Source organism: Notolabrus celidotus, chromosome 12 (assembly GCF_009762535.1).
Source record: "Notolabrus celidotus isolate fNotCel1 chromosome 12, fNotCel1.pri, whole genome shotgun sequence".
In the NCBI taxonomy this organism is placed as follows: Eukaryota; Metazoa; Chordata; class Actinopteri; order Labriformes; family Labridae; genus Notolabrus; species Notolabrus celidotus.
The window spans coordinates 11,436,852-11,450,083 of NC_048283.1; the positions used below are offsets into that span (position 1 = coordinate 11,436,852).

The 13,232-nt window shown below is 39.6% G+C and overlaps 2 protein-coding genes across 2 annotated transcripts; one reads left to right on the forward strand and one right to left on the reverse strand.

Moving 5' to 3' along the window:
- Positions 1-626: 626 nt before the first annotated feature.
- rab42b (RAB42, member RAS oncogene family) lies at positions 627-5,081 on the forward strand. The gene is made up of 2 exons (XM_034698081.1): positions 627-1,339; positions 3,171-5,081. The coding sequence occupies exons 1-2, from the start codon at positions 1,122-1,124 to the stop codon at positions 3,622-3,624; spliced, it is 672 nt and encodes a 223-aa protein (XP_034553972.1). The 5' UTR covers positions 627-1,121; the 3' UTR covers positions 3,625-5,081.
- A 1,823-nt stretch (positions 5,082-6,904) lies between these two features.
- taf12 (TAF12 RNA polymerase II, TATA box binding protein (TBP)-associated factor) lies at positions 6,905-12,059 on the reverse strand. The gene is made up of 6 exons (XM_034698696.1): positions 11,896-12,059; positions 10,131-10,346; positions 9,672-9,749; positions 9,377-9,491; positions 7,377-7,465; positions 6,905-7,271 (listed from the first exon to the last, which is right to left on the reverse strand). Exons 2-6 carry the CDS (start codon positions 10,206-10,208, stop codon positions 7,236-7,238), a joined length of 396 nt encoding a protein of 131 aa, XP_034554587.1. The 5' UTR covers positions 10,209-10,346; positions 11,896-12,059; the 3' UTR covers positions 6,905-7,235.
- Between the last annotated feature and the right edge of the window lie 1,173 nt (positions 12,060-13,232).

Sequence of the window (13,232 nt, forward strand, 5' to 3'; positions counted from 1 at the left end):
CCTGGTCTAAAAAGTTTGGACACGCCCCTGCCTATTATATGCAAATTAAAGAGCTCTGGTTTCCTGTAATTATGTAAACAAACTTTGAACAGATTAGATATAAACATGAAAAGCAGGGTCAACACTTGCACCTCAGATTTTTCCTTTAATGGATGACATCTTTTTTTAACCCCAAAACAGCCACCCAGACAGGATATAAGTAAGCAATATAAGTAAGCAGACATGTCATCCACAGTCAACTACTTAATATAAACATGACATCAACCCCTTGACAGTCCTATTTTTAAAAATGAAGTACATATCCTGGGCCTTCCCTGGCATTTCCCAGGATTGTACCACTTTATTGTTCATCAGCTTCCCCTTTTCAGGCTGTGATGTTCACCAACGCTGCTAACAAGACCATAAAGTGATAAGAACTGCTGCAAATTACATGAGCAAACAGTTGCCTTCTCTTTCTAGGATTGTTAATGATGACAAGTCTTGTGACAGCAGGAGGCTGTGCGCTTCCTTTTGATATGGCCTCATTTAACACAACTGCCACTTCCTTATATCCTCCTCTCCAGCAGCTGGCCCTCCCTTTCCTCCATAGCCCTCCCTGCGTCCTTGCACTCTTGCTCCACCTTTTGTCAAGTATCAACAGGCAAACTTTACAAGTCCACACCCCTGCACACACTCATGCCCATGCCTACCGTAGCATTTGAGTTCAGCAACTCTAATGAGAACTGCGACGATACTTGGATATCCTTTGTTTTTTTGGCACAGATCTTTCCACACGCCTGCTTTAGGTGACTGGATAAACCTCCATCGGAATGAGACTTGTAGAGTTGAGGAGCAGGCATCTATGGCATAAGTTGGGATGACTGTAGACAAAGATTCTTCTGCTGATTGTGAGATTCATAAGGAGTGGCTGCTGTTGTTTCACAACATTTGGAGAACCAAATATAGGAAGCCAAGTAGTTGGAAGCTGGTTTGGACTTGCTAGCTTCTTGCAGGTTGGTTCCCCTGCTCTCCCTCTTTTTTTCAAGCCCTTAAGGTACAATCTAGGATCCTCTGTACATTCCTCTTTACCCTTTCCCAATCCTCTTCATTTCTTCAACCCTCTTTCCCCGCTTTCGGCAACAATGGACTCAACCTTGTGGCAGTACCAGTTCAGGATCATCATGCTGGGGGACTCCACAGTGGGGAAATCCTCTCTGCTAAAGCGCTACACTGAAAACTTGTTCCTGGAGTCCATCAACGAGACGGTGGGAGTAGACTTCTATGTTCACTTCCTGGAGGTAGAGCCGGGCGTGCGCGTGAAGCTGCAGTTCTGGGACACAGCTGGACAGGAGAGGTTCAGGTTAGGATGAAATCATTTTGTGACATAAGGGCTGAGGTATTCTGTTTTCTACACTGGTGCCAGTCATTGCTTAAGACCTCCAAAAGCAGATTACTGAGTCTTTGATTCTTGTACTATTCAGCACCCTGATATCATAAATGGATCCATAATGCACCAGACCTCGTGGAGCTATTTGTGCCTGTTTTTTTAAGACAATAATGCAAACAGAACACGTTTCCCAGTATGAATACTTAAAAACAATTATTCACATGCATGTAAATAGACCAACCAAATACACCACCAGCAATTCTTCCATTCACACTGGAGCTGTTCTGCAGTGTTTACCTAAGGAAAGACTTGGCAATCCACCCTCACAAGATCAGTGTGTAAAGAGATGCAGAGTGTGCACTGCTTAAAGTGGAGAAGACAGATCTTTGAAAGGGCACCATTCTTTCTGCTCAGCAACTTTTATGAAAACAAGCCAGCGTAACACACTTCATTCTGTCTCTAAATTCATTATTTCACTTCTCCAGTTGAATGAAGCGTAACAAATTGCAAACTGTGCCTGTTTGTGTGTAGCCGCCTCTCTTCACGATATCTGTAGCCAGCTAATCCCACATGAGTCAGCTGAAAAGCTCCGCCAAATCAGGTTTATTTTCATGCAGAAGTGTTCGAGTGTAGAAGTAACTTTCTACCAGCTGGCTGTTGGGAGGGCCCTTCAGTGAGCCTTTGCTTTGGTTGAAACATTCAGTGACTCATAGGAGAACTACGTGCCTCTTGACAGCTTCATAATTAGGGTGAGAAAAGTGCATGTCTGTTATCAGGTTTCCCTACAATGAAGCAGATTCTCTGTCAATCTGCTTATCTTAAAAAGCTCAACTCAAACAGTGAAAGAAATCAGCTGATTGTTTACTCTCTACAACAGGAAGTAAAAGGGTAGCAAAGTCTGAACTCTGCACACCCTTTGAGGCGACTTTTCCTGCGTTGGAATTCAAATGTAAATGGTAAATGGACCTGTACTTATGTAGTGCTTTTCTAGTCTTTCTGCCCACTCGAAGCACTTTTATACTACTTCTCACATTCACCCATTCATACCGATTCACTCACTGAAGGTAGAGGCTGCTACAGTAAGGGACCATCAGTGTTAGCTAATCTCATTCGTTCACATTCACACACCTCTGAACAACAGAGGGAGCAATTCAGGGTCTTGCTCAAGGACACTTCGGCATGTGACTGCTGGAGCTGGGATTGAACTGCCAACCTTCTGATTGATAGACGACCAACTCTACCCACTGAGCCATAGCCGCCCCGTCTGTAAATCTCACGTTTATTTTCATGCAAACTGCACTGAAGTGATTTTATTTATTTATTTAATTTGTTTTTGGCTCAACAATGTAACTGTTTCTCTTAACATATCCAAAAACTGATTAAAAGATAGGTCGATTCAGTATTTCCAATGTGGCGTCCATTATTTCTACGGCCATGTTAGAGCCTTAAACCTGCATGCTTACTACTGACCAGCAGAGGGCGACTCAACTGGTGGCAAAAGGAGGAAAATTATATAGAAGTGTCTCCATAATTATCAGAGTAACAATCTTTTTAAGGGGTCATGGTGTCAATCAGGAGTTTTAAGTCTCTATAAACAAACCATGATCCTCATTTTAAAAATGATGGTCCCATTAAGTTGGTCATATCCTGTCGTGATAGATACGTAGCTACTTGAAAGGCTTAAGTTACCCTAAAAGATTCTCTACAGAATCTATTCTTCATTTCTTTGGAAAGGTGTTGTTTCTGCAGCCTGACTGATAATACAGTTATGTATTTCTTCATTGTGTTTCTCCTCTCTCCTCAGGTCAGTGACCCGTTCTTATTACCGCAACTCGGTCGGAGGCCTGCTGGTGTTCGACATGTCCAACCGAGCCTCCTTCGACCACATTAAGGAATGGCACACTGAGGTATGGGAGCGGGTGCAGCCTCACAGGGTTGTGTTCATCCTGGTGGGCCAAAAGAGTGACATGGACACTAAGGGGGGGAGGATGGTGAGTCGAGAAGAGGCAGAGAAACTGGCCGGACAGCTGGGGGTACCCTACGCTGAGGTGTCCGCCAGAACAGGCCAGAATGTGAAGGAGGCCTTTGAGCTGCTCACTCGGCGGGTCTACCAGGCTCTGATGAGCGGAGAGGTGGAACTGCAGGAGGGCTGGGATGGGGTCAAGTGTGCACCACATTCTCTGCAGGCACACAGGGCCAGCCTGGCACACCTGGAAACAACCCCCAAGAACACCAAGAAGTGCTGTGAAAAGATGTGAACCATATCAAGAGACGCTGAGGATTAAAAATGCATCGTTTTGCACCTTTGATGTGAAGTTATAACTTGATTCGACCAAATATTATGTGACTTTTTTTGTACAATATTTTGACATTTATAGAAATGGGCAGATGTTTAAGTTAAAATGTTTGGCGTGCTACGTGTTTCTTGAAAAGAAAGCAGCAGAGTCATTCAGTCTACCACATTGATCTGAACTTTAATACCTATAAAACTACACAAATAGAAAAGAAAGAAAGGCAGGGAGGGATTGCCATGACATTTGGACTGGAATCTATCAAGAGGATTATTACCTACTCTGTGTGATCCCTTGGCTGGTCATGGGACCACCAGCAGGTTGACATTTGTTTTGTGTTTAATGCCTCGACAGATTGACTGCTGTGGGATTTACTTAACGGGTGTTTATATCTCTGAACTTTTTAGCCAAAGCTGTCATTTCCAAATTGTTTGGTTTGTAGCCAAATATCTGTGGAACAGCCAAACTTTGTGTTTACTACTAACTGGTGAGCGTTTGGATCCTAATGAGCTAAAATACAATGACGGAGCGGGTAGATATCACCTGCTACACATCACCTTGTTAGCTTTGTCACTGTTTGCACGTTGATGGTGTCTTATTGCTGCCTCACAAGCAGCGCCACAGGCTTGAGTATTTTTTAATTGAAAAATGCAGTGCTTGTATTTATAAGACTTTGAGGTTTATTCTTTTGTTTCATACGCTCGGTATGACTTATAAGCATGAATTGCATCTTTGCTTGTCTTGGTTAGAGACAGGAGACAGCTTTACTGTCAGGTTCATTCTGCAGGAATTGTTTTTAACCCTCCTGTTTTGTTTGTTTCTCTGTAACAGCAATAATGTTACTGTGTCAGTTTGACCCGGGGCATATTCATTTATCCAAAACATCCCAACACACATTTTTTAAAATCTAATTTTTAACTCCATTACTAACCATTTAAATAAAGATTTGGTCCATTGGTGTTCTTTGATTCTTACAGATCATGGTTCAATGAGAATAACTCACTTGTTTTTCATTAAAATGTATGTTAAAACTTTTTTAATGTACTTTGGAAAGCCCTAAATATAAATACAATAGCTTTACATTAAATATATATTTTTTGTTTATTTCATTTTAAATGTTGAATTTTTTTTATTTTTATGAAGTGATGTCGATAAATTAACACGACTCCTCTTCGGTCACATACTGCCCAGATTCTTATGCTGCATTTAGCTGGTTTGGAAGGCATATATTGATTAAATTAGATTTTAAAAATGGTCAATTTGACCCGCAACATAACAGGAGGGTTAAATCTTCTCTTTTACAAATATGGTGATCCTAAAACTTCTAAAGTGAATAAACAAACTTAGGGGTCATGACCCCAAGAGGTCTTAAAAAATGCCTGAAAGGTTTCTTTAATAAATAAAGAAAACTGTTTTTGCTACTATTTTTCTCCCTTGTATATTTTTTCTCCTTCAAAGGACTCAAAATCTGCTCAGAGCTCACATCAATACTTTGGTCACAACCTTTTATGGATTGCAAAAAGTTACTGGTTTATTTTGAGGAGTCACAGAACCAAAAGTTGAGACAACTGTTCAGAGAAATTCACCTTTTTCCTCGTTTCTAGACAGAAGTCAGACATTTCTGTTCATAATATTCCGCCCATGTTTGGAGGGAGTTGGAGCAAAGGGTCCCCTTGTTGAGGTGAGAAACATCACACTCCACCTCTTAGTGAGTTGATCTTTTTGGCCTGAGTAGTTATCTGAAAGAAAAAAAAGCTTTGTTGCATCACAAATAATTGCACAGCACCCTGCGAGTCAGTGATTGTTTTTAGGCGCTGTTGTTGAAATTAATTAAAATAAAAACTCTGGGGCACTTTTGAATAATGTCCTGTTGAATTGATGTGGCAGGTTTCCATAGTAATTACTGTTCATTTGGCTGATGTAGAGCCTCCTGTGTTTCTGCAAGTGAAACAGACTATTTATTTTGCCACTAAAAGACGCTCAGATTAAAGACTCACTGACAGGTTCACCAGCTGGTGCACTGGTCATACTTAATGTTAACTCTTCTGCTTCCACACTTGACCCTGTAAAACCTCAGTGTGGTCATGAACTGTGAATATTTTTACAACTACGCAGATTTCCTCTCATAATTGTTGATATAGTCAACCACTCTGCAAGAGTTACAATTAATCCAAAACACTGCCGCATCAGTGTTAACCAGGTCCAGTAAGAAATCCCACATCACCCCCATTCTATTATACATACATTGGCTTCCAATCAAATTTAGAGTACAGATTAAGATTCTGGTATTAACATAGAAAGCAATCCATGGCCAAGCACCCTTACACATATATCTCTGACCTGCTCCATCCTTACATCCCCAGTAGACCCCTCTGATATTCTGATCAGGGTCTGCTTGCTGTGCCTCGTGTTAGGCTCAAAACAAAAGGAGACCATGCCTTTGAGGATGTGGCTCCAACTCTGTGGAACAGTCTTCCAGCCCAAATGTGCTGTGCTGTTTCCACTGAAAGCTTCAAAAAGCAGCCAAAGACACATTTATTTAAGGCTTTTGACCATCTTTTGTAATTTTGTATTATGGTTTTATTTTGTCTGCTATCATCAGTGGTGGACAAAGTAGTCAACTTCATTACTTAAGTCATAGTATAGATCCTCCTGGTCAAACTTTACTCCAATACAAGTGAAAGTTGTTACATCAAATTATTACTTGAGTTAAAGTACTGAAGTACTTGCTTTTAAAAATACCTAAGTATTCAAAGTACTTTTTAAAATATCTCAAAATGTATTTTCACAAAGCATGAGGGAAATCTTAATAAAAAACTAAACTAGTATGCATTCCCAGGAACTCCCTCTGTGTTTCAACAACTGTGTAAACTCCACAAACACTGTTAGGTTCAACTGAAAGTCCCAGGACCTTTGAAAAGAAGTACCACCCCATGCAGGGGCTTTTCAGGGGGGAGATGATCTACCCCTGAACTAAATTTAGACCCTGGTTCCTCCGGTCAAAACGCATGTATGTTCAGGGGTAAAGTTCCTGCGGTGGAAAAACGCCTTAAGTTACAGGAAACGTTCCATGGTACTGTCCATCAATAGCGGTAATGTATTTCCTGTTTACAAAAAATATGAAGGGGAATCAGAATCTCTGTCATAACTGTTACCTTTAAGAATCATTGATTAGGATGATAAATCAGTGACTTTCATTTCTAGAGTGTCAAAGGTAAAATGATACATCAACAGTCGAAACCCAAAAGACGTTTTTCAGTAAATGTTTATTGACAAAAAAGAAATGAATCGAGTTCTGCCAGGCTTAGCTTAATGGCAACAAAATATAATCAGAGACGTGACTTTTATCATTTTGTGATGGTGCTGGCAGAACACTCAAACGTTAGGGGGGTTATGACAGTAAAAACACTATCTAAAAATAATGACAAAAAAAAAAAAAGCCAAAGTATTTATTCGTCTTCATTAGTCCAAAAAACAAAATCAAAAAAAGTTTAAGGGGAAAAAAACAAAAACAAAAAAACAAACAAAAAGAACAGACAGTACACAGTGTGAGTACAACTTCTTAGTGTAAAGTCTTGCTACTTTTTGGTTGTCTTGCGGATCAGCGCCATTCTCTGTAATGGAAGAAAAGCAAGTAGAAAACAGTTCAGTTGTTGTGATTCATTTAGGTAACAAAATGTTCTATTTTATAAGAATAAACAAGGCTGTAGATTGGTCACCTGTTTGTGAGCCTCTGTGGTGCAGGCCTTCTTAAATGGCCGGATCTCATCTGAGCCGTAACCAGGAATCCACATGTTCCACTGACGCTCTGAGAAGAGAGAGAAGAGAGTCAGCAGGATCTGCGTCACCTAACACACTTGTAATGACATTAAACACTTCATGTAACAAGCTAATCCAAACAGCAGCCTGGAGGCAAACTATTTCTCATTGTCGAAAAACGTTTATTATGTCGTCAGGTCTTTGGAACAAATCCCGAATATCTGCCACAGCTTAATTATCCCTGCTGCGACATCCTGTGTGTTTAAACTGAGAACAACAAAGGAGCAGAGACATACCTGCCAGTGTTGGACCTGTCATCCTAAAACTATCTAGAAATTTCTCACAAAGCTCTTTCATTTTCAGCCTGTTAATGTTTGCAGGCTCAAAAAAGAGGCACAAATTAAACTAACGAAAGGGTGGAAGCATGCCAGACTTTTAAAATCAATGCTGCAAACACAGCTGATTTTTATTCTCTCTCTAGGCTCTGGGAAGGATTTCTTACGGGTTGCAAATCATTAAAAGTTCATGGAAAATTTCAAGGGGCGTGCCTCCCACAACCATCACAACTTATTATTTTTGAATACACGGAAAGTTAGACAAATATTTTTTTTTGGGTGGGCCAAGAGGCAGAGATAAACATGGCTTTTACTCGTCCTCATTATCTCATCCTGTACTGGCCCTCTGGGTGATGATATATCATAATGCATATTACATTATATCACATAATTACTATTTTATAGTATATTGTTATTATTTACTACAACTCATCATGGTACTATTATATAGTACTATTTACTATTCTCTTTATCTTCACACAGTCATATTACATACCCATATATATTTATGTCTACCACACCGAAATCATACATGTCAACCTGTCACTACTGAATAATATTTGCCTACTGGCTGTTATTATAGCCATTTACACCATGAGTAACATTTACATATACATTACATTTTTATTTTTATTTCTAATAATTAAGTATTATCTTATGTTAAAGCTGGGGTTGGTAGTCAGATTTAGATACACTTTTTGTTATACTGGTTAAAATGATCTTTATGTCTTGATGGCAATCAATACATAATGTGTTCTTAAAAAAAGAGTGAAAAAAAGCTGCTATCTACAGCCGGAGTAAACCTTGGAAAACACCAACCAATCACCGCCTTTAGGGTCCAATTTATGAAACCAATCAAATCCCGTTCTGCCCGCCTCCTGCGCATACATTTCCCCCGGCGTGCACTCCCCGTCCCCTGCCTCTGCTTTCTCTGACTCTATTTACTGCCCCTCTCACTCGAGCTCAGGCCCGTCCCCTCTGACCCGATGAGGTCAGGTCAGGACTGTAGTCCTGAGCAAACTACAGGTTTGAGATTTGAACATTTTTGGTATGACCCATAGAGACACACTCAAACCCTTCTTGGGAAAGAATACAAGTTATAACCAAAACAGTATAAAGGTGCATGCATTTCGACCAAGACTTCTGGGGTCTTTTAGCCCCCAGATCTACTTTCTCCAGAACTTAAAGGTTCCTGTGCCCCCATTGTTGTTTGTGTTTCGACCGCGGGCTGAAGTCCCGGGTAGATTGTGCAAATCAGGTCAGTGACGTATGGAGAAAACAAAAGTATATTAAATAATATTTTAAAATCTTAATAAAAAACTAAACTAGGATGCATTCCCAGGAACTCCCTCTGTGTTTCAACAACTGTGTAAACTCCACAAACACCGTTACGTTCAACCGAAAGTCCCAGGACCTTTGAAAAGTACTACCCCCCAAGCAGAGGCTTTTCAGGGGGGAGAATATCTACCCCGGAACTAAATTTAAACCCTGGTTCCTCTGGTCGAAACACACGTAGTTCAGGGGTAAAAAAATCCCTAGTTCCAGGGTAAAGTTCCTGCGGTGGAAAACCGCCTTAAGAGATTGGATAAATTAATTACAAATACAACAAGACCACGCAAACTTACCAAGGTGTAACTGAACGTCCTTCACCTCCAATGTGTTTGACTTGCGATGTCGTGCCAGTTGACAAGCTGCCGTCACCACACTCTCTATAAAGTCATCTGCGATTTGTAGCAGCATCTGAGAAGAGACACACAGTTTGAAAACCTAGACGCAGCAGTGGGTTATAACACATTTCAAGCAACAAACAAGGCAGCAAGTGGCTTAAAATTCACAACAACTTCAATTCTTGCATACGTTTGCAATGTACAGAATTACAATCAGTGCATTAGTTCATGTGACATGGAAATACAAACAGACCTCCTCAACGTCTTCATCCAGCTGCTCATTGGGATCGATCTCTCTCACCAGGTCCTGCAGCTTCTTCTTGCTGAGCACCTGGGATAAAGGATTGGTTTACAGAGTTAAGAGAATACTGGTGAGCAGATGTTCTGTGATATCTATAGTTGCCCTGTGATCCACATGAACTCAATAATGTCAACAAGGCATCACAAGACTTTTATTTAACTTAAAGTCACAACTCTTGAAGTCCATGTTATTCGGGGTGTATACAACTGTAGTGGGATGTTTCTACTTTTTACCAAACTATTTTCCTGTTTGTATCTGTGTGGGAAGTGTCATTGCTTCTCAACAACATAATGAGATTTATGTATGTATGGAGATAACAAGTCAGTGGGACTCTAAACAAATGCTTGTACGGTAACCCAGCCCAATAACAGCAGCATCTTAAAAGTACAGTGGGTGAACCTGAAGACTGACCTGGGATCCCTCTGGACTACTTCTGCCAGCAGCACCAGGGTTCATAACCTTCACTGCAGTTGTGGTGCTGTTAGCCATGCTGGTGGCAGCAGGAAAAGTGGAGGGACTCTGGAGGTTCACGAGGGGCAAAATGATGTTACTTTTGGGTCCTGGATGATAGTCTGATCTGGAAAATGGTATGAGGGCTTATCTTCTACTGGGACCACATCCGTATATCTGCAAAAGACAGTTCAGTTTGACATGAGTAAGCATTGAAACAGACTGAGACACACACTTACACAAGCCTAATGGAAAAGGTCATTCTTCAAATGCAGCAGCAAGGGTTTTAACGAAGACTAGAAAGAGAGCACACATTACGCCTATTTTAAAATCTTTACATTGGCTGCCTGTTTCTTTTCGGATTGATTTTAAAATTATTTTACCTGTTTTTAAAGCACTGCATGGCCTTGCACCAGACTAAATATCAAAGATACTTTTAGTGTATAAACCAGGAAGGCCTCTCAGATCCTCTGGCTCCTCTTTTAGCTGTTCCTAAGAGCAGAATAAAAACATCTGGTGGCGCTGCTTTCAGCCACTACGCTCCTAAACTATGGAACAGCCTGCCGGAGGATCTGAGAGGAGCTGACAGAGATATTGACAATTTTAAACCTAAACTAAAAACGTATTTATTCCGTCTGGCTTTTATGTAGGGTTTAACCATTTTATTACTGATCTTTCACTGTAATATTGATTTAAATGTTGCTTTAATATTTTAACTGTTATCTTATTCTATTTCTATGTATTCATTCATTAATTTATTTTATTTATCTACTCAGTTTAATTGATATTTTCAGCTTTAGTTTTATTTTCAACTCTTTTCCTTACCCTTTTTAAATCTATTTATTTTAACTATTTGTATTCTTAACTTTGATGCTTTAACTTATTTTAATTACACATTTTATTGTTTGTGTGCATTGGTCTCTATTTTATTTTGTTGTTTTAATCTTAATTTTTATAATTATTATTATTAATATGTCTTGCCATTGTTCTATTTCAGCTTCTTTCTTGTTTTTTAATGGCTGTAAAGAACTTTGGGTTGGATTTTATTTGTATGAAATATGCCATATAAACAAAGCTTGATTGATTGGTTGATTGATTAATTCATTAATATTCGGCCTAAAATGTCCAAAAGTATAATAAACAGTAAAAACTTTTGCAAACTTTGAGTTATTCATCTGCTTTTACTCTAATAGCATGTCACATTAAGCAAGAAATCACTAGATCAGTCAAGTTTTGGTTTGAAGTCCAGAGGTGAAGCATTTAGTCAATGTGTTGTGACATGTCATTGTTAGACATATTATGACGTTAAATTTACAATGTTGGTATAATGATTAACACGAGTAACAAAAGCTGACACAATTCATTTTTTCCTCAAAGAACAAGGTTTTAATCTTGTTTTCAACGCGAGCTAACCATCACTGTCGTCTTGAGCTAGCACCGACATTGATCATCATGTCTGTAAAGAACGGGGCTAACTCGTAATGGAACCAAAATTTAGCAGAACACCAAAATCGTCATACAACACAATAACCTGTCGTACAACTGTTAAGCGACTGTGCAGCTTCTACAATAAACACAGGAGCGTAAATGACCGAATCTGACAGAGCGTTGTGTGCTAAAAACAATAGCTTTGATTTAGCAGAACAGGCTAACATTAGCAGCTAGCGTAGCTGTGTGGCTAAATGCACACCGCAATCTCAAATCACGAACTGAGATGAGAACTTACCAATGAAATAAACACTATCTATCCATGGTTCGGTGTCGTTGAGAAGAAAATAAGGTAGATAAGAGTTCCTTAATTTGAGTCTGAACGGTTCGAAAAATCACCGAGGAATGTTCCCCTACTTCCGGTATGTTAATGTGGACTTCCGGTAGCGGCAGATTGCCACTTACTGCCACCTACTGGTGTGTTATTGAACTACACCATGATTATACAATAAAGAGAATAAGGGGAGAAATGGTAAAAATTGTTCCATCTGTATTTAATTCTGGGAAATAAAAAAATATTTGTTAAATAAAAAATAATGATGATAATGATTATAATAAGGTTTCTGCCTGTTTAAAGGACTTTAATCCTTGCCACCAGTGGTGGACAGTAAATTTACTTGGGTACTGCACTTAAAGGCCCTGTGAGGAGTTTTGAAATGGCTGAGGAACAGACTGAAAATGATACCGATGCCTCTTTATAACCTTCAATAGCAAACAAGACCATCAGCAGCAACACTGGCACCTTCTCTGTTGTAATTTTTAATGCCTGAAACTGCCCTGGGAGGGTAGGTGTCAGTCCAGATGATGGACATCTTGCTTCAGAAACAGCCTTTATTTGACTGTTTTCATGGAAAATAATCACATTGCCTGATAAAGTTGACAGTTGAGCACAACAGGATAAGGCTTTTGTTGAAAACACTCCTTTTGCATGTATAGGACAAGAGATAAGAGGTATCACTTTGTCCACAAGGGGGCGCCAGAATCGATACAAAACAAAAGTTCCTCACAGCAGCTTTAAGTACATTTTTTGAGTATCTGTACTTTACTTGAGTATTATGTATTGGGGTACTTATAACTTTTACTCCACTACATTTAGAAGACAATTATTGTTTTTTTTCACACCACTACATTTCTATCAGTGCTCTCACTACTTTTGCTTTGAAGTCAGCTCATGAATTTCCTTCTCTTTTCTGAAATCTGATCCCTAAGACAGTAAAATGTGTTTGTGTAGTTCTGTTTGTCTCAGTGGTTTAGACATACCTGTATATCGTGCGTCTCCACGGTTGAACGTGGAGCAAACACAGAACAAATTTCACTCAGATCAGGCAGTTCATGTAGAGGTGGTAATGATGGCTATAATTCTCCACCTGAGCACCCATGGCTATATCTTCAGCCTGTGTTAGAGGTTTTTGAAATGAAGAATGATACGTATCTTTTGAAATGTTCTCTCTGTTTCCCACTCTGCTCAAACATACAAAAATTCACTGTCCAACCGGAGAAAGTGTGTTGTTTACGTAAAATTGTTTCATTCCAGATGAACATTTCAGACTAAGTTGTCTGTGCTTGGAGTAACTT